Raw genomic sequence first — 27,674 nt, 5'->3', positions numbered from 1 at the left:
TAAGCATCTGCCTTCCGCTCAGGTCATGATCCCAGGATCCTGAGACTGAGCCCAGCATGGGTTCCTTGCTCAGCAGGAAACCTGCTTCTCCCTCTCCTACTCCCCCTGCCTATGTTCCCTCTGTGTGTGTGTCTCTCTCTCTGCCAAATACATAAATAAAATCTTAAAAAAAAAAAAGAGTCCAAATATCATCTACAAATTTATGTCATTATTGGGTAAGATCTAAGAAGAACTTCTTTATATTAAATTATTCTTTAGAATGGTTACAATAAGGTGTACTAGCAAGATTACCTTGGTCATAGCTTGACTTCATGGACTGCCAATAACAAATAAAAAAATTCTAAAAACCACTGTCCACTGTCAGGAAAACAGCAAAGTCTTTTTACAAACACTAAAAGAGAAGACTGCCAGGATCTAAAGTATTTCCTGAGAACATGAACTACGGTATTTTTCAAAGTCGAGTGTTTTAATAGAATCTCCACTCCCAGTAGACTCATCACTCAGCTGAGAAGAATTGCTGGCATCAGAAATTACTGCTGAGATAGACTTATGAGGTTCAAGGACAAACTTCTGTGAATTCAGCCTCTTATCAGGTCTTGATTCAGCAAGGTGACACAAATATAATGGTAACAAATGGAATGAACCTTTATTCTTTTACAAATAAAATATAAAACTGTCTCCTTATTTAGCAAACTATTAACAGAAAAAGCATAATCCCTAAATTAAATAGCATTTGATTTCCCAGTCTATTGCTTAAAAAGGGAAAGAAGGAAAAGAAAGTAGAAACCCTAAAGACAATCTCATATATACAACATATCCTAAAATATAAACTAATTCAAGTTAAAAAAAAAACTATTAAAAGCTCTTCCACATTCTTTATGTAATATCTCATGTTACAGAATTTCAAAGATGCCCAGAAAACTGTGACATACAATCTAAGTTCTTTAAGGGCACAAACAGTACTTAATGTACTTCTAGATCCTCTACAGAGCCTAGCACAGAGTACAATGAATAAACCTAATTTCTACCTCACATGAACTGAATGAATCTATATAAGCAAAATTTGCACTATTACTCTCTCTCCACCCAGAACATACTTCTTCTTGTCTCTGAGTCCCCAGATCCAATTATTTGCAGGGAAACTCCTATGTCTACTCCATTAAGCCCTTGAACAACCTCCAATAATAAAAGTCTCCTTGCCCTTGAATGAACTCCCAATGGCAAGTGGCATATTCAACCATGTTTTCTGGTCATCTATGCTTTCTTCATTGGTGATGTCATTCACTTAGGCATCAGTAATTATTACCCTGATGATGTCAAATAAATTAACAATTTAAGATTTCAATTTTTGTAAATGTCCTTTTCAATAAACTGGGTAAATAAATTGTTCATTTCTGGTAGTACAATCTTAGATAAGTATGGAAGAATTCAATACAGAGAGACCTCTAAAAGAAGCTTTTGACCATTTATCAGTCACTCAAATATATATTTGAAATCTACTTGGGGCACCTGGGTGGCTCAGTGGGTTAAGCCTCTGTCTTCAGCTCAGGTCATGATCTTAGGGTCCTGGGATGGAACCCTGCATTGGGCTCTCTGCTCAGCAGGGAGCCTGCTTCCTCCTCCTCTCTCTGCCTACCTTTCTGCCTACTTGTGATCTCTGTCTGTCAAATAAATAGATAAATTAATTTTAAAAAATAATTTAAATAAATAAATAAATAAAATCTACTAAAATACTAAACAAACTGCCAGGAATACAGTGATAAATGAAACAAATGTGATCCCTATCCTCAAAGTTTAAAAGTACAATGTAGGGGCGCCTGAGTGGCTCAGTGGGTTAAGCCTCTGCCTTTGGCTCAGGTCATGATCTCAGGGCCCTAGGATCAAGCCCCGCATCCAGTTCTCTGCTTGGCAGGGAGGCTGCTTTCCTTCTCTCTTTCTGACTGCCTCTCTGCCCACTTGTGATCTGTCAAATACATAAATAAAATCTTTTAAAAAAATAAAAGTAGAGTATGTATGTCTCATATTTCTCTTCATAATATCTTAAGGATAGAGTCTGGGTCTTATTCCAAGTTGATATGCCCATATGTATCCCTCAAAGGGCCTAATAACACTGTCCCTCATTCATGTTTTCATTAACATACTATCTGAATACACCTCTCAACAGCATTCAGCACAACTCACTAGAGTCTATTCTTCCTAAAACTGTATCTTGGTTTTCCCCTTGTCTAACAACTTCTTTCCGGTTTCCCATTCTGATTATTCCTTCTCTAAGTATTAAAGAATCTCATAGCTCTGTCCTCATTCCTGTCTTACTCTGTTTCTCCTTGTAATATAACTGCTTTCTTTTTTTTTTTTTTTTTTTTTTTTTGAGGAACTAAAAAAAGGAATTTGTTTATTGAGGGCAAGAGGATGCAAACAATATAAAAATCAAAACTCAAAAGCTTATCTGACTTTTCTTTCTCTGCTTCTCAAATGGGGGTTGGATTTTATTTGTAAATTTTCTGAGGGTCTCCAACTGCCAATGGAATCCTTTATACAGAGGGAAGCTGTGTGATAGATTCCTTAAGAGACCCTTCGGAAGAACTCTCATTGGGCAGGAGTGGTGCTAATATCGCCTATTTCTTTCCCTTCTGCTTCATGTGTACTACAAAATAGTCATTGCATGCAATGGTGAGCCCTGCGATTAGCGAGAAGAAGCTCTGGAAGCCCACTTTGCCATCTCGGCACTGGTCGAGGTCCTTCATTATTTTGTCCACGGCCATAGGGTCTTTCTGATTTTCCAAAAATCCAGGGAACTCCTTTTCCATGAGTACTTGCAGGTCCTCCTTTGTTAAGTAGCCTTTATCACCAGCAAACTTGTGAAATGTGAACATCATGGTTTCCATGGCATGTTCCATTTGAAACGGCATTTTGGTGAGGTCTGTTGAAACCTTGGCCCGAGGCGCAGCAGGGACGATTGGCTGGGTGGGACGCGCGGCCAGTCTATAACTGCCTTCTTAATTTATAAATTAAATACAATCTCAATTTAAAAAATGCCAACAAGTATTTTATAGAGTTAAGACAAATTACTATTTTTTAAAGATTTATTTATTTATTTATTTGACAGGCAAAGATCACAAGTAGGCAGAGAAGCAGGCAGAGAGAGAGGAGGAAGCAGGCTCCCCGCTGAGCAGAGAATCCGATGTGGGGCTCGATCCCAGGACCCTGGGATCATGACCTGAGCTGAAGGCAGAGGCCCCAACCCACTAAGTCACCCAGGCATCCCAAGACAAATTGCTATTAAAGTTCATACTGATATGCAAAAATAGCTGGAAAAAAGTTGAAGAGAAAAACAAACATGAAAGAATATCCAAAAACACTGAAAGCAAAAAATTCCAAAAGTACGTGATTCTCCATAGCATTATAGATAGAACACAGAGCCAGACTTTTTAAATTTTGCCAGCCAGATAAATGAGAAATGATATCTGAGTGTTATTTTAATTAATTTCTCAAATGATGAGTGTTGCGTATCTTTTCACATGTTTGAAAGATATCATATCTTCTCTATGTGAATTGTCTGTTGACAGCTTCCTTTTAATCCTTCTATCAGGTTTTTGGCCATGTATCCCTTAATTTTTAAGAAGTTGTTATTATTACATAGATAAGCCTCTGTGATATATGTCACAAGTACTTCCATCACAATTTGACAGCTGTATTTTTTACTTTGTCCATGGTACTTTCTTCCATGCAACTTTTTCAAAAAGTGTTGGAGTCAAACTTATCAACCTTTTGTTTATAGAAAAAGAATAAAGAAAGCCCAGAGTAAGTAAAAGGAAGGACATACTATAGACCTGAAATTGTGAAATATCAAACAGAAAACAATGACACCAAAGACTGGGTCTTTCCAACAAACAATGAAATTGATGAACACTTAGTAGGACTGATTTAAAAAGAAGATACAAATGACCAATACCAGGAACTAAAGCAAGGACATTACTACAAATTCTACGGACATTAAAAGGGTAACAAAGAAGTGCCAGGAAAATTTCATGCCAATAAAATAAAAAATTTAAGCAAAATGGCAAATTCCTTGAAAAATACAACTTACCAAGTGAACACAAGTAGAATAGAAAATAGTCTTATATCAAACACTGAACCAAGAAACAGTATCAAACCTACATAAATGCTTTCAGAGAATAGACAACTGAACACTTCTCAACTTATTTAATAAGCCAAGTGTTACGCTGATATAAAAATCAGACAAAGAAATTACAAAGAAAACTGCAAACCAATATCCTTCATGAAAACACTGGAAAAAAGTCTTTTCAAAGTATCAGCAAATTGAATCTAGCAATATATAAAATGGATACATCATAGCTAAATGGGGTTTTTCACAGAAATGAAAGGTTGATACAACATTTTTAAAAATCAATGTAATCTAATACATTAACAGAATACAGGAGAAAAAACCATATAATCACCTCAACCGATCCAGAACAAAGCATTTAACAAAATTCCAAACCAATTCATGATAAAAATTCTCACCAAATTAGGAATATAAAGGAATTTCCTCAACCTGATGAAGTATATTGATAAGAATTTACAGCTCACATCAATATTAACGTATGATGAATGTCTTCCCACTAAGGTTAGGAACAAGACAAAGATGTTTACTCTCACTAACCATTTCCATTCACCATTGTACTGGAGGTTCTAGCCAGGACAATAAGACAATAAAAAGAAATAAACAGTATCAATTAAAAAGGAAAAAGTAAAAAATTATACACAAGATTGCATTTGTAGAAAATACTAAGAAATCAACACAAAATATACCAGAATTAATGTGTAAATTTAGAAAGGTCACAGGATACAAGAAAAACAAGAATCAACCATAAATCTATATATAAACAATGTAAACTGTAAAATTGAACATTTTTAAATTACTATTTATAAAGGCATCCAAAAATATTAACTACTTCAGGATAAGTTTAACAAAATCTATGTAAAACAATGAAAACACAAAAATTTAAGAAGACCTAAATATATCATATTGATAGACTGGCAGGTTCAGTATTTTTAAGATACTATTTTTCCCAAATGGATCTATAAACACAACACAAGTTCAGTCACAATCCTAGAAGCCTTGTCGGGTTTTTTTTTGTATAAAGTGACATGCTAATCGTAACACTTAGATGAAAATGTAAAACACCTAAAATATCCAAAGAAATCTTGAGAAAGAATAAATTTGAAGTACTTACACTATTTGATTTAAGACTTATTATAAAATTATAGTTATATAAGATAATTTGGTATTGGTTAAAGATAGACATTAAATCAGAGTATAATATAGTATACAGAAGTATACTATAGAGTACAGTATACAGAGTATAGTATACAGAATATAGTCCAGAAAGAGACCCACACATAAAAGGGCAACTGATATTCAACAAAGGTGCCAAGATAATTCAATGAGGGAAAAGAGAGTCTTTACAACAAATAGTCCTGGAACAAACTCGTGTTCACATGGAAAAAATAAATCTGATCCTTATCTTAAACTAATCATAAAACTTAATTTGAAATGGATCACACACCTAAATATAAGGGCAAAACTGTATGAAGAAAATACAGGTGAAAAATCCTCACAACCCTGGGGTAGGTATGGAAGAATTACTTACATAGTATACAAAAAAGCAGGGCCATAAAAGGAAAATTTCCTAACTTGAACTTCATCAAAATTAAAAACCTCTTTTCTAAAGACAATCTTAATGAAATAAAAAAGAAAGCTACCAACTAGGAGGAAAAAATTTGCAATTCATGTATGTCATAAAGGATTGGCATCCTAAATATACAGAGAACTGTTACAATTCAATAAGAAGACAAATCATCCAAATTTCAAAAATGCGCAAAGACTAAACAAACACTGGTTAACAATAATAATATAAATGGCCAATAAGCACAAGAAAAGATGCTCAAATTTCTACTAGAGAACTGTAAAAAAAACAAAAACAAAAAAACCTACAGGGAGATACCACCACATATATTGGAAACAGCTAAAGACTGACAGTAACCAATATTGGCAAGGATGTAGAACAACTGGAACTCTCATACACTGCTGGTAGTAATGCTTGATGGGTACAACCATTTTGGAAAACAGTGTGTCAGTTTCTTTAAACATATGCTTTCATATGACCCAGTAATTCCACTCCTAGTTATTTATCCAAGAGAAATAAAAATACATGTCCACATGAAGTACATGTGTTCATAGCAACTTTATTCATAATAACCTTATTGGAAAAATAAAAAACTAGAAACAATCCAAAATCTGTCAATAGATAACTGGATAAACAAACTGGGGTGTATAATGCTACTCAGCAATACAAAGGAATATCCAACAATATCCAAATCCCAAAAATATTACGCTGAATACGGGCACCTGGGTGGTTCAGTTGGTTAAAAGGCCAACTCTTGATTTTGGCTAGGTCATAATCTCATGGTCCTGGGATCAAGCCCCATGTTGGGCTCCCCACTAAGTGGGGAGTCTGCCTGTCCCTCTGCCCCTCTTCCCTACTTGAGTTTGTGCTCTCTCTCTCAAATAAAATCTTAAAAAAACATATTATGCCCAACAAAAGAAGCCAGACACAAAAGATACACAGTTTATGATTCCGTTTATATGAAACTTGAAAAAAAGATTAATCTATAGTGACAGAAACAAGGTAAGTGGTACCCTGGAGCTACAAGCAATAGTTGGGATTTACTGGAGTAATACACAAGGACCTTTCTGAAGTAACAGACATACTCTGTATCTTGATTGTGATGATTACACATGTACATAAATTTGTCAAACTCATCAAAATGTAATCTTAGAATGAGTATTTTTTATTGTATGAAAATCTAGTAAGTTAGGTTTTTAAAATTTTTTTTAAAGAGCTTGTTCCTAAGTTTTTGATAAATGTAACAGCCCTTTGAAGTCATCCTTTGTATTTCTGGAAAACATACTGTCAATCAGTCAGATTAATTTTCTCTCTAAGATCCTTTAGCACCATTTTTTTCATATTTGACACCTTGAATAAAAGACCACATATAATAAGGATGAGAAATCAGAGTACACAAAAGAATGAGTTGGTGGCTTGGGTATTAGACGGATCTGAAAGAAAAAAAATGCTACTTTGCTAAAACATTTTCTAACAGAGATACTGATGAAGTTGGGCTCTGTACCACACACTGAGAGACCTATTGCTGTAGGTTATACGGAGTAAAGGAATGAACAGGTCACAAGATATGTGACTCCTCAGCTTTGTCAGATATTGGCAAACTGCTCTCCCAAGCTACTTCTATTTATACTCTCTCCAAATCCCTTTAAAATAGTTTTTATGCTTTGTCTTCAATTCCTCTTATTCACTTCAGTCTATTATAATCACTTTTCTATTCTCTACTAGTCCACTGAAACAGCTTTAACCAAGGTCACCAAATACCTCTTCATTTCAAAATCCAACAGCCTCTTTTCAGTTTTAATCACTCTTAACCACTCAAGTCTCCCTGTGTTTTATTTCACAATAACACTATTTCACCATAACTCCTTATACCAAGGAGCCAAAAGATAATCCATGCCTCTCAAACTTTTCTCTAATCATCTCTTGTGAAATAAAAAGTGAACCTGCCAGGGCTCAAAACAAAGGCATGCCAAATATAAAACGTCGGATTTTATCTCATCTTTAAAAATGTGACTTTTGGGGGCACCTGGGCAGCTCAGTAGGTTAAAGTCTCTGCCTTCGGCTCAGGTCATGATCTCAGGGTCCTGGGATTGAGCCCCGCATCGGGCTCTCTGCTCAGCGGGAAGCCTGCTTCCCCCTCTCTCTCTGCCTACTTGTGATCTCTATCTGTCAAACAGATAAAAAATATTTAAAAAAAAAAATGTGACTTTTGAATTCTAGCCCATAATATATTCCTGTTTAACTTAAAAATGTTTATAATAATTAACACTGAGATCAACCAGTGGTACATAATAGATCACATTTATAATATGACTGTGTACAGTTTCTGCCCCAAAAAGCCATAGATCCCTTAGAATATGTATAACTCTAGCTTAAGAAACATAAATGACTTGCTCAAAATTGTGAAACCTGGATTTCACATGCTCATTCCAAAGCCCATGTGATTTTCCCTACATCAACAGTCTTAATTGGCATCTATTTCTTTAATCTGAGACTTGATTTTAACAAACATTAATGACTTGTGAAAGCTGGCAAAGTAGAACTGAGTTCTCCTTGAATGAAATGAGGACCCTACAAGGGCTGAATATCATTGAATATTCAGTTTGCTTGGGCTATGGAAGAAAGGAAAGGAAGGTAAGAGAGAGAGAAAGAGACAAGAAGAGGAGGAGGAAGAAGTTTAACACATTTCTCTCAGGAAGAAAGAAAATTAATAGATCAGACTGGAAAATATTAGTTGCTATATATTTGAAACATAATGAACAAGCATATGTATAGATATATGCAGGCTCCTTATACCTCCAAAATAAAGAATATACTTACTTTTCATATATACAAATAATTATAAAATCTCATCAATATTGAAAGGAAATGAAGTCTCAACAAACACAAGAATAACAGACAGACCCACATACACCATCTATAATGCAGTTAAAGAAAATTTTTTAAAAGTTTAAAAGATTTTTTTTAATTTCTGAAATTTTAAAATACACTCTTAAACATTTTTGGTGAAAGAAGAAATTCTAATTGTAAGTTAAGAGGAATTTAAACTGGGGTGCCTGAGTGACACAGTCAGTTAAATGTCTGTAAGTTTTGGCTCAGGTCATGATCTCAGGGTCTTGGAATTGAGCCCTGCATCAGGCTCCTTCCTCAGCAAGGAATCTGCTGAAGTATATCTTACCCTCTCCCTCTACCTCTCCCCATACTTGCTTGCATGCTTGCTTGCTTGCTCTCGGATAAATGGATAAATCTTAAAAAAAAAAGGAATTTAAACTGAATGACAGTAAAAGCACATATGTGAAAACGTGTGATGTGAGACACAGCAATGTAAAACAGTATGAATGAGAGGAACAACAAAACCAAAAATTGGTCCTCTGAAAAGATTGACAATACACAAAAACCTTTGACAAGACGGATCAAATAGATCCTTAATGACAGAATAATTGGTTCTAGACTCCAGGCATAAAAACCATAAATCTGACCAAAAAAAGAGGTAAGTACTTTTACGATCTGACAACAGAGAGTATAAGACTGATCATGAAAAGAGAGTAACTGATGAAGTGATCCATACATGTACCTCACTTCTGCCTCAGGACAGTTTTCAAGCAGAAAGCTTGAAGTGAAATTGACGTGGCAGAGACTGAACTCAGTGAAGCTAAACAGACTTGGATCTGCAGGGCCATGTATCAAACGGGAGGAAAATGGGTAAGCACGGTGCGGGGGTGCAGAAGAGACTTCAGATATCTGTATGGGATGGTGCCACAAGTTCTTGGCTTAGGGCTAGCCTGCATATGTCAAGAGAGAAACTTCCTGGGGCCTATCACAGATTGGCTGCTAGTGGGTTGAGATATCAAAAGATACACCACAGATTGAGCAATGGTAGGGGAAATTTACTTTCTGTTTCTCTTACAGAACACACAATTTAAATACTTGTATTATAGCTTTCTATGTGTTTGTTTTACTTTTGTGGAGTTATTCTCTTTGAAAAGAGAAATCAAATTTATTAGCATCTCTCTATGCCAAAACACTAGATTATTATCCAAAACAGACTGCACATTTCCTGACTATACAAACAATACAGGAAAAGAACAAAGCAAAGAAAAATAATTAATTACTGCCAAATCTTTCCCTATATATTCTATCAATTCATTTTTTTATATCTAAGAAATGAAAAACTACAGTAGCTACTCAGAAACAAATGAAAAGCCATTTAAAAATCAATATAAATATAAATGGAATTTAGGCAAAAATATGGGTTAAAATGCATTCTATTTAGAAATTGGTGGATAATTAGGAAAATGCTGGGAAATATAATTATGAGACAAGTTCAATACTGTATGTTATTATCACACTGCAATATGGTATTTAAGTTTAGGTTTTATATTAAAGAACTCTATGTCCAGCAATTATTGTAACAAAAACTCATTTTTATTGAACAAATGAAGCCTTCAACAAAAACTAATGCTTGTAATTAAAAAGTTCAAGATATGGGCACCAGGGTGGCTCAGTGGGTTAAGCCGCTGCCTTCGGCTCAGGTCATGATCTCAGGGTCCTGGGATCGAGTCCCGCATCGGGCTCTCTGCTCAGCAGGGAGCCTGCTTCCTCCTCTCTCTCTCTGCCTGCCTCTCTGCCTACTTGTGATCTCTCTCTGTCAAATAAATAAATAAAATCTTAAAAAAAATAAAATAAAAAAAAATTAAAAGTTCAAGATAATGGTTTACTAATTAGCCCATAATACACGTTCATTTTCTTTAAAGTTAGAAAATCTCAGAAACTATACAGTTCCCAACACTCTTTCAGGATGAAAACACTCAACATGTGAGGAATAGAAGGGAACTAACTTCCTCAATCTGATAAAGGGCATCAGTGAAAGACCCACAGTTAATATCATACTTAATAATGAAAGACTAAATGGCAACTGAGGGTTGCCAGGGGGAGAGGAGGGTGGTGGGGTTATGGACATTGGGGTGGGTATGTGCTATGGTGAGTGCTGTGAAGTATGTAAACCTGGCAATTCACAGACCTGTACCCCTGGGGCTAATAATACATTATATGTTTATAAAAAATTTTAAAATTATATAAAAAAAAAGAAAGACTAAATGGCTTCACCTTAAGATCCAGGAAAAAGACAAGGATGGTCATTCTATTTCTACTAAACACTGTATTAGATTGTCTAGCCAGGGAAACTACACAAGAAAATTAGACAGAAAACATGCAGATTGGAAAGAAAGAAGCACTGGCTCCTAGGTGGTTCAGTCAGTTAAGCAGCCAACTCTTGACTTTGGTTCGGATCCTGGAATCAAGCCCTGCGTCTGGGTCTGTGCTCAACTGCAAGCCTGCCTGAGGATTCTCTCTCTCCTACTCCTTCTGCCTCTCTCCCACTCCTCTGCCTCTCTCCCTGCCTCAAATAAATAAATCTTAAAAAAAAAAAAAAAAAAAAAAGAAGTAATACCTTCTCTATCTGAGGTTAACATGATCTTAAATATATAAAATCCTAAAGAATCCACACCAAAAAACCCCACAAAACCTATTAGGGCTAACAAACAAATTTATCTGCAAGATTACAAAATACAAGATCAAAATCAATTTTATTTCTACACATTTACAATGTACAACCTGGAAAACTAAAAAGCAATTACATTTACTACTGCATTAAAAACAACAGGAAGAAATTTAACAAAAGGAGTGTGAGTACAACTCATACACTGAAAACATTTTGAAAAAATATTTTAAAAGACCTAATAAAAAGGGGAAGGAGTCAAGATGGCAGAGAAGTAGGAGTCTAAGATGACATCAAGTAGGAGGAGATCAGCTAGATAGGTATCAAACCATTCCAAACACCTACAAATCCAACAGGAGATGGAAGAGAAGAAGAGCAGCAATTCTAGAAGCAGAAAATCGACCACTTTTTGAAAGGTAGGGCCTGAGGAGAAGTGAATCCGAAGCAACGGGAAGATAAGACTGTGGGGGGAGGGGCCAGCTCCTGGCAGGTGGCAGAACAACGGAGCACAAAATCAGAACTTTTAGAAGTCTGCTCCACTGAGGGACATCACTCCAGAGGCTAAGCAGGGATGGAGCTCTCGCAGGGACAGTGTGGTCTTAGTCCCGAAGGATCAAAGACGGCTCGGGGGTGTCTGAGTATAACAGAGCTTACAGGTATTAGAGCAGGGAAGCCGGCTAGAGACAGAGCAGAGGAGTGAGCTCTTAGCTCGGGGTTACCTTAAACTGTGATCCGTGGCACAGTCAAGCCACTGCTCTTTGAGCAGGGACCCCACAAGTGGTAGATCTGGGGAGACACCCCTGAAGAGCTGCATGGATCTACTGGGTTTGGGGACTCCAAACGAGGCTGTGTGCCAGAGACAGAAACGCTCCATCACAGGCCCGGTGAGCTCAGAGCGTAGGTGGAGACCAGGGAGATGAGAGTGATTGAGTGCTTTTCTCTGAGGGTGCACTGAGGAGTGGGGCCCCGAGCTTTAGACTCCTCTGAGCCAGAGATTGGGCGGACGCCATTTTCATTTCCATCCTCCAGAGCACTACAGAAACCGTTCAAGGAACAAAAGCTCCCGAGCGAACCAGAGTAGATTACTTAGCCCAAGGGCAGTGTAATTCCGCTTCAGGCAAAGACACTTGAGATTCACTATAATATGCCCCTCCCCCAGGAGATCAGCAAGAACATCCAACCAAGATCAAGTTCACTGATCAAGGAGAACAGTGGAATGCCAGAAAAGGGGAAAGCAAAGCATGGAATTCATGGCTTTCTCCCCATGATTCTTCAGTCTTGCAAAGTTAAATTAAAAAAATTTTTTTTCTTATTCTAATTTTTTTAACTTTTACTCTTTCCTCTTTTAATGTTTTTTTATCTAGTTTATCTTAACAACACCTTTCTTAAAAAAAATCTTTTTGAAACTTTATTATTATAGTCATATTTTATCCTTCATTGTATCTAACTTTATCTTTTGTATATACATAAGGTTTTTTCTTCTAAAAAATTTTGTAATACATATTCTTCTAATAGATCAAAATACACCCTAAATCTAGCACAGGGTTTGCTCTAGTCTCCAGCCTGAGCAAATTCTCTCCACTTTCTTTTTCACAACCAACTTATCTTATCAACTCCTTTTTTAGAATTTTTTTAAAATTTTCATCCTTACCATCATATTCCATCCCTTAATCATGTTTAACCTTATTTTTGTGTGTGTGTGTATATATATATATATATATATATATATATACATATATATATATATATATATATATAATTTTTTTTTCTTTCTTTAAAATTTTGGGAGGTAGTTTCTTCTAAGAGACCAAAAAACTCCCAAAATCAAGTGGGTCACTCTGTTCTAATCACCAGTCTAACATATATATTTTCTCTTTTCTTTCTCATTTTTTTTAAATTTCTTTTTTTAACTTCTTTTTACCCCCTTTCTTCTCCCCACAATTTGGTGTCTCTTCTGATTTGGTTAACACACATTTTTCAGGGTCTTGGTTATCCGTTTAGTATTTTATTCTCTCATTCATATATTCTTATCTGGGTAAAATGACAAGGCAGAAAAACTCACCACAAAAAAAAGAAAGAACAAGAGGCAGTACCAAAGGCTAGGGACCTAATCAATATGGACATTGTAACATGTCAGATCTAGAGTTCAGAATGATGATTCTCAAGGTGCTAGCTAGGCTCAAAAAAGGCATAGAAGATATTAGAGAAACTCTGTCTAGGGAAATAAAAGCCCTTTCTGGAAAAATAAAAGAACTAAAATCTAACCAAGCTGAAATCAAAAAAGCCATTAATGAGATGCAATATAAAATGGAGGCTCTTACTCTAGGATAAATGAGCAGAAGAGAGAACTAGCGATATAGAAGACCAAATGACAGAGAATAAAGAAGCTGAGCAAAAGAGAAACAAACAACTACTGGACCACAAGGGGAGAATTCGAGAAAGAAGTGATACCGTAAGACAAAACAATATTAGAATAATTGGGATTCCAGAAGAAGAAGAAAGAGAGAGGGTATATTGGAGCAAATTATTGTAGATAATTTCCCTAATATGGCAAAGGGAACAAGCATCACAATCCAGGAGGCACAGAGAACCCCCCTCAAAATCAGTAAGAATAGGTCCACACCCCATCATCTAATAATAAAACTTACAAGTCTTAGTGACAAAGAGAAAATCCTGAAAGCAGCTCGGAACAACAAGTCTGTAACAAAAAATGGTAAAAATATTAGATTGACAGCAGACTTATCCAGAGACCTGGCAGTCCAGAAAGAATTGGCATGATATATTCAGAGCACTAAATGAGAAAAACATGCAGCCAAGAATACCATATCTAGCTAGATCATCACTGAAAATAGAAGGAGAGATAAAAAGTTTTCAGGACAAATTAAAACATTTTAATTTTTAATAAACACCATTTTAATAAACACCAAAGCAATTCTACAGGAAATATTGAAAGGGGCCCTCTAAGCAAAGAGAGAGCCTAAATGGTACATAGACCCGAAAGGAACAGAGAAAATATACAGTAAGAGTCACCTTACAGGTAATAAAATCACACTAAATTTATATCTTTCTATAGTTACTCCGAATATAAGTGGGCTAAATGCCCCAGTCAAAAGACACAGCGTATAAGATCAGATTTAAAAAAAAAAACAAGAGGAAAATATATAGCAATACAAGCCTTTCTCAAGAAACAAGAAAAGTCTCAAATACACAACCTAATCCTACCACTAAAGGAGCTAGAGAAAGAACAACAAAGAAAGCCTAAACCCAGCAGGAGAAGAGAAATAATAAAGATCAGAGCAGAAATCAATGAAATAGAAACCAAAAAAACAATAGAACAAATCAACAAAACAAGGAGTTGGCTCTTTGAAAGAATTAATAAGACTGATAAACCCCTGGCCAGACTTGTCAAAAAGAAAAGAGAAAGGACCCAAATAAATAAAATCATAGATGAAAGAGGGGAAATTACAACCAACACCAAAGAAATACAAACCATTTAAGAACATATTATGAGCAACTATTCGCCAGCAAATTTGACAATCTGGAAGAAAAGGATGCATTCCTAGAGACACAGAAACTACCACAACTGAACCAGGATGAAATTGAAAACCAGTACCAAAACAAGTAAGGAGATTTATTTTTTTTTTTTAAGATTTTATTTATTTATTTGACAGACAGAGATCACAAGTAGGCAGAGAGGCAGGCAGAGAGAGAGAGAGAGAGGGAAGCAGGCTTCCTGCGGAGCAGAGAGCCCGATGCAGGGCTCGATCCCATGACCCTGAGATCATGACCCGAGCCGAAGGCAGCAGCCCAAACCACTGAGCCACCCAGGTGCCCCATAAGTAAGGAGATTTAAACAGTCATCAAAAATCTCCCAACAAACAAGCGCCCAGGGCCAAACGGCTTCCAAGGGGAATTCTATCAAATATTTTTAAGAAGAAGTAATAACTGTTCTTCTGAAACTGTTCCAAAAAATAGAAATGGAAGGTCAACTTCTAAACTCATTTTGAGGCCAGCATTACCTTGATCCCAAACCAGACAAAGACCCCTTCAAAAAAAAGAGATTTACAGACCAATTTTCTTGATGAACACAGGTGCAAAAACTGTCACCAAAATACTAGCCAATAGGATCCAACAATACATTATAAGGATTATTCACCACGACCAAGTGGGATTTATTCCTGGGCTGCAAGGTTGGTTCAACATCTGCAAATCAATGTGATATAATACATTAATAAAAGAAAGAACAAGAACCATATGATACTCCAATAGATGCTGAAAAAGCATTTGACAAAGTACAGCATCCCTTCCTGATCAAAACTCTTCAAAGTGTAGGGATAGAGAGCACATAACTCAATATCATCAAAGCCATCTATGAAAAACCCACCGCAAATAACAGTCTCAATGGAGAAAAACTGAGAGCTTTTCCACTAAGGTCAGGAACACGGCAGGGATGTCCATCATCATCACTGCTATTCAACATAGTACTAGAAGTCCTAGCCTCGGTAATCAGACAACAAAAAGAAATTAAAGGCATCCAAATTGGCAAAGAAGAAGTCAGACTATCACTCTTTTCAGATGATATGATACTTTATGTGGAAAACCCAAAAGGTTCTACTCCAAATCTGTTAAAACTTCTACAGGAATTCAGTAAAGTGTCAGGATATAAAATCAATGCACAGAAATCAATTGCATTTCTATACACCAACAGCAAGACAGAAGAAGGAGATGGCAGTCAATGCCATTTACAATTGCACCCAAAACCATAAGATACCTAGGAATAAACCTAACCAAAGAGGCTAAGAATCGGTACTCAGAAAACTATAAAGTACTCATGAAAGAAACTGAGGAAGACACAAAGAAATGGGAAAATGTTCCACACTCATGGATTGGAAGAACAACTATTATGAAAATGTCTATGCTACCTAAAGCAATCTACACATTTAATGCAATCCCTATCAAAATCCCATCCATTTTTTTTTTCAAAGAAATGGAACAACTAATCCTAAAATTTATATGGAACCGGAAAAGACCTTGAATAGCCAGAGGAATGTTGAAAAAGAAAGCTGAAGTTGGTGGCACTACAATTCCAGACTTCAAGCTCTATTACAAAGCTGTCATCATCAAGACAGTATGGTACTGGCACAAAAACAGACACATAGATCAGTGGAACAGAATAGAGAGCCCAGAAATGGACCCGCAACTCTATGGTCAACTAATCTTTGATAAACCAGGAAACAATGTCCAATGGAAAAAAGACAGCCTCTTCAACAAACAGTGTTGGGAAAATTGGACAGCCACATGCAGAGGAATGAAACTAGACCATTTCCTTACACCACACACAAAAATAGACTCAAAATGGAAGAAAGATCTCAATGTGAGAAAGGAATCCATCAAAATCTTTGAGGAGAACACAGGTGGCATCTGACCTCAGCCGCAGCAAATTCTTCCTAGAAACATTGCCAAAGGCAAGGGAAGCAAGGACAAAAATGAACTATTGGGACTTCATCCAGATCAAAAGCTTTTGCACAGCAAAGGAAACAGTCAACAAAACCAAAAGCCAACTGACAGAATAGGAGAAGATATTCACAAATGATGTATCAGATAAAGGGCTAGTATCCAAAATCTATAAAGAACTTATCAAACTCAACACCCAAAGAACAAATAATCCAATCAAGAAATGGGCAGAGGGGGTGGCGCCTGGGTGGCTCAGTGGGTTAAAGCCTCTGCCTTCAGCTCAGGTCATGATCCCAGTGTCCTGGGATCGAGCTCCGCATCGGGCTCTCTGCTCAGCAGGGAGCCTGCTTCCCTTCCTCTCTCTCTCTGCCTGCCTCTCTGCCTACTTGTGATCTCTGTCTGTCAAATAAATAAATAAAATCTTTTTTAAAAAAAAGAAAAGAGGGCGCCTGGGTGGCTCAGTGGGTTAAGCCGCTGCCTTCGGCTCAGGTCATGATCTCAGGGTCCTGGGATCGAATCCCACATCGGGCTCTCTGCTCAGCAGGGAGCCTGCTTCCTCCTCTCTCTCTGCCTGCCTCTCCGTCTACTTGTGATTTCTCTCTGTCAAATAAATAAATAAAATCTTTAAAAAAAAAAAAGAGTATTTATTTAAAAAAAAAGAAAAGAAAAAGAAACGGGCAGAGGACATGAACAGTCATTTCTGCAAAGAAGACATCCAGATGGCCAACAGACACATGAAAAAATGCTCCAGATCACTCGGCATCAAGGAAATACAAATCAAAACCACAATGAGATACCACCTCACACCAGTCAGAATGACTAAAATTAACAAGTCAGGAAACGACAGATGCTGGTGAGGATGCAGAAAAAGGGGAACCCTCCTACACTGTTGGTGGGAATGAAAGCTGATGCAGCCACTCTGGAAAACAGCATGGAGGTTACCCTATGACCCAGCAATCGCACTACTGGGTATTTTACCCTAAAGATACAAAGGTAGTGATTCGAAGGGGCACATGCACCTGAATGTTTATAGCAGCAATGTCCACAGCAGCCAAACTATGGAAAGAACCTAGATGTCCATCAACAGATGAATGGATAAAGAAGATGTGGCATATATATGATATATGATATATGATATATGAATATATATATATATATATGTATATGTATATGTATATATAATGGAAAACTATGCAGCCATCAAAAGAAATGAAATCTTGCCATTTGTGACCTGGATGGAACTAGCAGGTATTATGCTGAGCAAAATAAGTCAATCATAGAAAGGCAATTATCATATAATCTCCCTGATATGAGGAAGTTAAGAGGCAAAGTAGGGTTTTGGGGGGGTAAGGAAGGAAAAAATGAAACAAGATGGGATCAGGAGGGAGACAAACCATAAGAGACTCTTAATCTCACAAAACAAACCGAGGGTTGCCGGGGGGCAGGTATAGGGAGAGAGTGGTTGGGTTATGGACATTGGGGAAGGTATGTGCTATGGCAAGTACTGTGAAGTGTGTAAACCTGGTGATTCACAAACCTGTACTCCTGGGGCTAACATTATATGTTAATTAAAAATAAAAAATTTTTAAAAAAAGACCAAACCAGGAAGACAAACCAGGAAACAATGAACTGAACCAGACATCTGTGTTGACAGATTGATAGCCTTAACAGTGTTAGGGTGATAATACTCCCAAACTTCCTTGCAGATTCAATGCAATCTCTAAGAAAATAAGAGCTGGCCTTGTTTGCAGAAATTATGACATTAAACCTAAAATTTATATGGAGATCCAAGTGACCCAGAATGGTCAAAACAATCCTTAGGAAGAATAAATTCAGAGGATTCACACTTCTCAATTTCAAAACTAAGTATGAAGCTAAATGAATTAAGACAGTATGGTATGAGTAGAATGGTGAGCAAATAGATGAAGGGAAGAAAAGTGAGGGAGAAAAAAATCCAGAAAATACCCTCACATTTACAGCTGATTTTCAGCAAGGGTGCCAAGACAATTCAATGAGGGAAAGAATAGTCCTTTCAACACATAATACTAGGATGACAAGATATCCGCAGAACCTGAATTTGAATGTAATGAATATGCATGTAAAATAATGAATTAATGAATATGTATATTAAAATACATATCCACAGAATGTAAAAGAATGAAGTTGAATTGAGTCCTTCCTCATACCATACTCAAAAACTAACTCAAAATAGATCACAGAACTAAATATTAGAGATAAAGCTTTAAAACTCACAGAAGAAAACATAGAGGTAATCTTTTTAACTTTAAATTTAGCAATAGTTTCTTAGATATGACAGCAAAAGCATAGACAACAAAAGAGAAAATAGGTAAACTGGACTTCATCAAAATTTTGGGAATCAGTGCTTCTAAAACATGACCAAGGAAGTGAAAGACAATCCAAAGAATGGGAAAAAACATCTGCAAATCAGAAATCTAGTAAGGGTCTAGGATGCAAAATATATGAGGAATTCTTACAACTCAACATTAAAAAGACAAATGGAAACAATTGAAAATGGGCAAGTAATCTGAAGAGACATTTTTCCAAAGAAGATCTACAAGGAACCTTATGAAAAGATGCTCAACATCATCAGTCCTCAGGGAAATGTAAGTCAAAATCACAATGAGATGCTCCTTCACCCCCACTAGAATGGCTCTAATAAAAAAGACAAGAGTTGATGATGGTATACGAAATGAGAATTTTCATACACTACTGGTAGGAATGTAAAACGATGAAAACACCATGGAAAACAGTCTGTTAGTTCCCCAAAGGCTAAAAACAGAATTATGATTATCTAGTCCATTTCTACATCACATACCCAAAAGAAATGAAATACATATCCACATTAAAAAAGTGCAATAATGCTCATGGCTCATTATTCCTACTAACCAAAATATAAAACAACCCAAATATCCATCAAATGATGGATAAACAATATGTGGTATATCCATATGATGGATAATTACTTGGCAATAAAAAAGGAGTAACATACTGATACATACTATACCATGGATGAACCTCAAAAACATTACACAGAATGAAAGAAACATGTCACAAAGCCACGTATTTATGATACCAACTACATGAAATCTTAGAACAGGAAAATTTATAAACAAAAACACTAGAGGGATGCCTGGGTGGCTCAGTTGGTTGGACGGCTGCCTTCGGCTCAGGTCATGGTCTCGGAGTCCGGGATCGAGTCCCGCATCGGGCTCCCAGCTCCATGGGGAGTCTGCTTCTCCCTCTGACCTTCTCGCTCATGCTCTCTCACTGTCTCTCTCTCAAATAAATAAATAAAATATTTAAAAACAAAAACAAAAACAAAAACAAAACAAAACAAAACACTAGAGAGTAGAATACTGGTTGCCCACAGTTGGGGGGCTGAGGGAAAATGTGGGACTGTTAATGGGCATGATGGGTTTTTTTTGAATGCTGAAAATGTTTTAATACTGATTATGATGACAGCTGCACAATTCTGTGACTACACAAAAACAAAACATTGAAATGTACACTTAAATGGATGAATTTTATGGTATGTAACATATATCTCAATAAGCTGTTACAAAAAATACACACAGCTCAAAATGTGAGGACTGGAAAAGAAGGACACATATGAGAGAAACTGCCTCAGATATTTGCAGTACTTAAAATACAGCCACAGATCACCTCCACTGCAGAAACTACTGGAACAAAAGGAAATGACCGCTCTAACAACTTGACTCTAAGATATAAATTTATATAATACATAATGTTTTCCTTTTAAGAATTCCATGGGTAAATTTTTAACCAAAAATGCCTATAGAATTCCTCTACACTTAAATAATAATCTTATTTTAAAACCAACCATCTACTTTTGAATAGCAAACAATACTAATAATGGTAAGAATAACAATAATCAGAATTAGCCTCATGATGCGAATAAAATTCGTAAGATATGTCACAGTGATAGAAGGATATGCACCATCTCCAATCTTCTCAACAATCATACAATGAAGATGAGGAAATCAGGATTCAGAGACATTAAGTGACTTGCCTTATTCAGCAAAGCTAGGATTTGAACTTAAGATTACCTGTCTCCAAAACCTGTGATCTTACACCACACTATCTTCTATCTTCAAGATGGAATAAAGCTTCCAACGAGGCAGTAATAATACAAGAAACTAAGCACAAGTATGTCCTACTATAAAATTTTGTAATGTTAAAGCTTAAAGGTACCTCAGAGAACATCTACCCCAAGTACCTAATTTTACAAATGAGACAATGCTATCTGCAGTCTCTGATCAGCTAGAGCTATTTCCACTACTCTCTGGTGTCCAATATACTATTAGACTATCTGCAAATCTTTCTTGATAGCCTGGCATGAGTCAAACAAGAGCTGTGTTTCAGAAGCTCATGGATGCACTGAATAAATAAGCCGAAATTTACCTTTTTAGACTGTAATAGTATTTAAAAATGTATGTTCCTGTTACTTGCAAAGTATGCAGAATTCTGGTCATACAGAATTTAGAATACTGATTTAAAGCTACTTTGAATTCTTACCTTTGTGGCCACAAGAAACATGGTATAAAGGAACATAAGGTTATGCCTTGATACCGCCAGATGCTTCGTGTGCTGGAAAGTGAAGATAACTGACCCCAGTAGGGTTACCTTCGCAGGGCTGAAAATAAAACACATTGTAAGTCAGTAAGTAACAAACATGATCCATCTCTATATTTCTTTGAGAAATAGAAATTCTCAAGAAATAGAAATTCTCAAGAAATAGAATTTCTTTGAGAAATATAGAGATGGATTGAGAAATATAGAGATGGATCATGTTCAGATCACTCTGGAAAATATTAATTTAATGAGTTATTAACAGACAAAAATGAGTTACATAAATATACTTATAAAATTTTAGAAGTGCTAAGCTATATAAAGTATAATTTCACTCTGATAAAATACCAGAGATCTGGGCGCCTGGGTGGCTCAGTGGGTTAAGCCGCTGCCTTCGGCTCAGGTCATGATCTCAGGGTCCTGGGATCGAGGCCCGCATCGGGCTCTCTGCTCAGCAGGGAGCCTGCTTCCTCCCCTCTCTCTCCCTGCTTGTAATCTCTCTCTGTCAAATAAATAAATAAAATCTTTAAAAAAAAAAAAAAAAAAAAAAAAAAAAAAAAAAAAAAAAAAAAAAAAAAAAAAAAAATACCAGAGATCTTAGAATGTTCATACATATATGATGACTCTCTGATAAGAGTTCATTTCTATATACAGTATTTCTGAAACACATTTGACCTTATAATAATTTTTCACAAAGATTTGAAAGTCCCATGTTTCACAGTATGACTTGAAAAAAGATTAGTCATTATCATACACAACAAGCTCCTTCAGTTAGGTGGGAAAAGAAAAAGAAAGCCCTGATTTATAATATTTTCACATTTCCATGGTATAAATACTCCCATCACAGTAAATTTCAGGCTGCTATGCAGAGTGAAAGAAAAGACAGATACAATCAGCTCTCATATAACAGTATAAGCCAGATCTAGCACATTACTTTGCTAATTCCAGCACAGAATATTAGGGTTTGCTAGTATCTTAGTAAATTAATACTGAAATTTTAATGTCTATAGTTAATCTAAAAAAAACATAACTTTCATATTATACATTTGCCACACATTTAAAGTATATCTTAGCAACAGATCATTATCTAGCTTTGTGCTTACAACTAGAAAAGATAAATGATAAACTTTTAGAATGCCACTTTGTAAAATATGACCAAATTTCATTTCATGAAAAATTACCTATTTATTTATTATAAGCTGAGGACTGAGTTCAAAACAGGATTAGCTTTGGGCAATGGGTATAGACCTTGTGTAACAGCTGACTGGGCAGCACATATGTTTTAGAACAGTGGTTTCTAAAATTTTTCACTGTGCATCTCTATTGGTACAAAAAAAGTGTTTTAAGACACTAATATGTGTTTATCAATTAATTTACAAGTTATATATATGTACAACTGTATTATAAAAATGTACACCAAATTGACATTTTTAAAGGATGAGATTGGGGCGCCTGGGTGGATCAGTGGGTTAAGCCTCTGCCTTCAGCTCAGGTCATGATCTCAGGGTCCTGGGATTGAGCCGGGCATCGGGCTCTCTGCTTGGCGGGGAGCCTGCTTCTCCCTCTCACTCTGCCTGCCTCTCTGCCTACTTGTGATCTCTCTCTCTCTCTCTGTCAAATAAATAAAATCTTTAAAAAAAAAAAAAAAAGGATGAGATTAAGAGAAAAAGAAATTAGGCTTATCTTAATGTCATTTTGCTATTCTTTGTTTCTAAGTTTGGGTTCTGTACCACAGTGCCTCATCATGGGTTCCTCTTAGCACACTCACATTCCATTTTGGACTGCATTCCCTTAGAGCATAAATTCAGAGGCACTGAATCTGAAAAGCAAGGATTCTGCAGACAATAAAATGGTACAGGGAGTTGGAGAAGGACTGAGATTTAGGAAAATGTCCATGAGACTGGTTTGGAAGATCAGGATGCATTTAGAAAATATTCTTATGTTAGTTTCTGATGAAACTAGAAAATGAGCTTATCTGCATCCAAAATACAATAGTAGAATAGGTATATGGTAATAGAGACATTTCCATTCCAAAAGGGAGAAAATGAAAGGTAAGGAGAGAAAAAAGAGATCACTAGTCCTATGCAATTTCAAAGTCCAGCAGGGCAAATTCCATTAGGTTTCAAAGTTCCAAGGCCTAGGAATAATCCCCTGTGAAATTAGGCTCCATACTCTTGAGTCCACAGCTCCTATCTCTACACTCGTGGCTCTGGCCTCTGCACCTGGACTCTAACCTAGGAGCCTGGCCTCAGACCTCAGGCCCATGGTTCCCAGCCAAAATTAATTTTTCCTTTTCTTTGAAGGGTAACACACGTTTGCAACTGAGCAGTTTTATCAGCCTGTTTCCTGCCTATAAATTTTTGGGAGTCTGACAGCCTCCTTTTATTTCACCTTATTTCTGTCCCTTTTAGTGAAAGCTAGCAGTGTTTCTACTGATAGAACATTTTCAAATACCTTGTGAGTCTCCAGCATATGACACAGGGATCCATGATATTAGTTAAGATGGTCCCTCATGTATCTTTTCTGGATAATCTCAGGTGTATTCCTGGCTTGTGCTGTGATGGCTGAATGCATCCATGAGTCACACACTTAATTTCTTTAACACTAGCAAAAGTTTTCCAGCCGCACCCTTTAATCTTTACCTTTAGAGTAAGACTTAGAAAGTCTCCACAACAGACTTTACTAAAAATAAATCTCCTAATTTAATCATCTTTTGCAATCTGGATAGGCTGAGTTCTTTCCAAATCGTCATCTTGTTTTCTTTGTTCAGCAGTTATTCCCTAAATTCAACTTTTCCTCTCTCACTTTACTAAAAGCAGCAAGGAAAAACCAGTCCAAACCTTTAACACTGCTTTGAAATCTCTTCAGCTAAATACCCAAGTTCACTGCTCACAATTATGCTTTCCATGTAACTGTAGCAAACAACTCAACTAAGTTTTCTCCCACTATTAACTATATCACATCTCCTCCAATTTCCAATATCATGCTCCTCACTTTCTTCTGAGCCCCCACCTTTAATATTCATAATTCTACCAACATTGTGTTTATGACAATATATGTATTCTCTAAGACCATATGGACTTTCTCTACTATGCAAAAGTATTTGGTTATATATAAATGGAAATTTATATATACACGCATACACAAAATACCATAACAAACCAGTGATCAATCTCGTCTGACCAGCTGATAATTCTTTCATTCATCTAGTATTTATTGAGTATCTACTACGTGGTATATTTATTCAAGAATACAGTGCATATTCCCTGGCTTGTTCAAGGATACAAGCAAAAGAAAGAATAGTAAGAAATGAAGTCAAAGCAAATAGGGTATGGAAGAAAGGCAGATCTTGGGAGGATTTTACAGGCCAGCTGGGCAGTCATTCCCAAGGTTTTGAACAAAGGAGAAACAATTTGATTTTGGTTGTAAGAGCCCAAGAAATGTTTTACAAAAAACATTTCAAGGCATATGCTCAAAATGAGAAAAATTTCCCTTGAATCTCATTAATGCCTTACTTATAACTTATCAAAGCCTTATTTGTTCTATTTCTAAACTACCTCATTCACACTTTAAGGGGTACTTTCCTTCTAAGTTAAATTTCCTAGAATTTATTGGTCCACAGAAACATATACGTCATCACAGACTGCTTCTAAACTTCATTTTTAATCTATTCTAATGAGCTTACTTTTAAATGGAGTCTTTCCTTACCTTGCTTACTATGACTACTATTCCCTAAGTAATTTCCTTCTTGAGCTGTGGAAATAGTAATTACATCTCTCTATTTCATTTTCGGGAGCATCAGGGATACATCTGTGAACTTACTTACGAATGAGTAAGTATCTTTAGATAACATTTAATGATCAGATTCTCTTAAATGGATGCAAAAGGTAGTCTCTGCACCCTAAAATTATAGAGTGGCTTACTTTCTCTAATCTTATTTTTATGTGTGATTAAGCTCAACTCTCATTTTTAAAGCAACAATGTCTTATGATAACGAACTGATTTGTTCCCATAAGCTTAACATTTTACTACTATGTGCATTTGAAATCTGAGTAATGTAGTCATTAATGAAAATGTCAAGAGCCTGCAACTGATTCATTTCCATCCCGTGAAGTGTGTTCCTATGTAGTTTTTTCTCCATAAATACACAGTGTTCCCACGATTCTATAAAAATCCAAGAGTTCTGGTTTGATTTTATTTTCTAAGGGGAGGAACCCACAAAGAAAAGAATCAATATTTATTTTAAAAACTACATTTGAGAAAGAGCAGACTTTTTGAAAGAGTAAGTTTCCTGATTCTCCTCCCATTATCATGACTATTTTTTTAAACTCCATTGCATCCATATTTAGAAATGTGGTAAGATCTAAGGATAAAAAGCTGGTCTCAGTATAGATTATACCAACTCACTAGGACATCTTCAGCCATTCATCAGCTTCTGGTTTCCAACCTCCTTTTACCAACTGTTCAAAATTCGTGATAATGCTACCACCTGCACCTAAAAATAAAACAAGAATATTTAGCCAAATTTTATGGAGGAAATATTTGAAACAACCCAAGAAAATCCCAATATAATTTTGAGGAGGAAGAAAATAGTTTTCTTGTATACTTATGGTATTGAAACAATTGTAATACCTCCCTTCGGTCAGTGTTGCCAACTGTCTATTGTATCACAATTAAGGTTAAAATTAAGGTTAAGGAGCCTCAAGAACAGAGATGTTCCTAAAGGTTTATTTCAGGCCTGAAAACTAAAATTTTCTGCTTTATCATTTCATTCCCTGATACTAGTTTTAGATGCAGTATAATACAATAAAAGATTAGGGAAATTTATTCAATTTCTACACGATACAGAGTAAAGATGAACCCATAATCAATAATATTTACTACTTCTAGTTATTTGGGATGAAAAAAATTACCAAAAAAAAGCAAATTTTAATATAATCCTTTTACATAATTTCTTAAGTGAACTTATTTTATTTATGGTGGCACTATACCTTAATTAACTATGACTCTCTCTGGTTCTGAGATACTAATCAAATCAATCAGAAGAATTTTATATTGTAAGGTAGTCAGGCTCAAAAAAATGGCTGATGACTAGTGCTAGTGAAAGTGCTAGTTATGAATTAACTTTACTAGCCAAGAGAAGACTTCTTTCTTCCAAAAATACTGTTACTAAAGTATGTGATCCTCATTAATTTTACTAGACAATCCTTCAGTAGCAGTAATATATCAGTAACAGAATATTTACAAACACATAATGTTAATATTACCTCGAGCCCATCCAATAGCTATCATGACTATCCAGCCATTTTTGTAATAGCTATTAGCATGTGTGACTCCACCTACTATTTTCCAAGTTCTGGTCACTTCCTTCATTCCCGCAGCCAAGAGTTGAACAGGTAGGAAAGAATAGCCCTGGGAAACTAGGTCACATGGGCAAAAAAATATAATATACCTGAAATTAAAATTTAAATATTTTAATATATAAAGTATAAATATTTATAATAAAATTAGGTTAATAAATATTGTATAAATGTTAAATATATTAAGTATAACGTGCATTAATATATAGATATAAATTATTTAATGAATATTTAACATACACTCAAATTAGTTGAGTAAGTTAGATTTTTAAATCATTAAATCACTGGACACGGTGGCGCACGCCTGTAGTCCCAGCTGCTCGGGAGGCTGAGGCAGGAGGATCACTTGAGCCCAGGAGTTCTGGGCTGTAGTGCGCTATGCCGATCGGGTGTTCGCACTAAGTTTGGCATCAATATGGTGACCTCCCGGGAGCAGGGGACCACCAGGTTGCCTAAGAAGGGGTGAACCGGCCCAGGTCAGAAACGGAGCAGGTCAAAACTCCCGTGCTGATCAGTAAACCATTAAATCACAAGAACACCTATATAAAAAAATTAAAACCCAGCATATTGGCAATAACAATTTGGCAAAGCACGACGAACTGAATTCTCCATATAAACCAAGAATTTGACTTCAAGAAAACCATAGACTGGGTAGTCAATTTTTCTAAACCACAAGAGACATACATAATAATCTGCCCAAACAACAGGATCAAAGGGGAATTTCATCTTGATTGGACTTCTGAATATTCTATATATGCAGAAAATATTTACTGAGTTTCTAATCTGTGCCTATACTCTTTTAGAAGGTAAGTGCTGAATCCACGCACTAAATAAAGCAAATGTATAATCACTTCTAGGATAGAGGCTTCTCTAACTGGAGTGTGTTTGTCCTCTGGGAAAAGGAATTAGAGAAGAGCCCTTAGCAGCTGAGAAGGGCTGCATTTCAACCCTTTCAAACATCTTTACCTGTGCCCTTTTGTGCAGCACATAAACTAGGGCCTATACACAGAACGGTGATAACTCTCAAGGAGACAGATTTGTGTTGAGGAAAAATATTTTTAC

General features: G+C 36.1%; 2 protein-coding genes across 2 annotated transcripts in view; both read right to left on the bottom strand.

The window, feature by feature from the left end:
- TMEM38B (transmembrane protein 38B) overlaps positions 1–27,674 on the bottom strand; it is a 59,019-nt gene that overhangs the window by 6,279 nt on the left and 25,066 nt on the right. Inside the window, exons 3-5 of the mRNA XM_004747748.3 lie at positions 26,520–26,704; positions 25,660–25,747; positions 21,199–21,316 (exon numbers count right to left, since the gene is read on the bottom strand). Of these exons, the coding sequence (XP_004747805.1) occupies positions 21,199–21,316; positions 25,660–25,747; positions 26,520–26,704 (391 nt within the window). The remainder of the gene's footprint in view (positions 1–21,198; positions 21,317–25,659; positions 25,748–26,519; positions 26,705–27,674) is intronic.
- LOC101682551 (protein S100-A10-like) lies at positions 2,364–2,996 on the bottom strand. The gene has a single exon (XM_045081653.1). The coding sequence runs from the start codon at positions 2,907–2,909 to the stop codon at positions 2,616–2,618; it is 294 nt and encodes a 97-aa protein (XP_044937588.1). The 5' UTR covers positions 2,910–2,996; the 3' UTR covers positions 2,364–2,615.

Source organism: Mustela putorius, unplaced genomic scaffold, assembly GCF_011764305.1.
Source record: "Mustela putorius furo isolate JIRA1106 unplaced genomic scaffold, ASM1176430v1.1 tig00000580_pilon_pilon_pilon, whole genome shotgun sequence".
NCBI classification, from domain to species: Eukaryota; Metazoa; Chordata; class Mammalia; order Carnivora; family Mustelidae; genus Mustela; species Mustela putorius.
The sequence above is the reverse complement of the archived record's forward strand: the minus strand, read 5'-3'. Positions and strand labels throughout refer to the sequence as shown.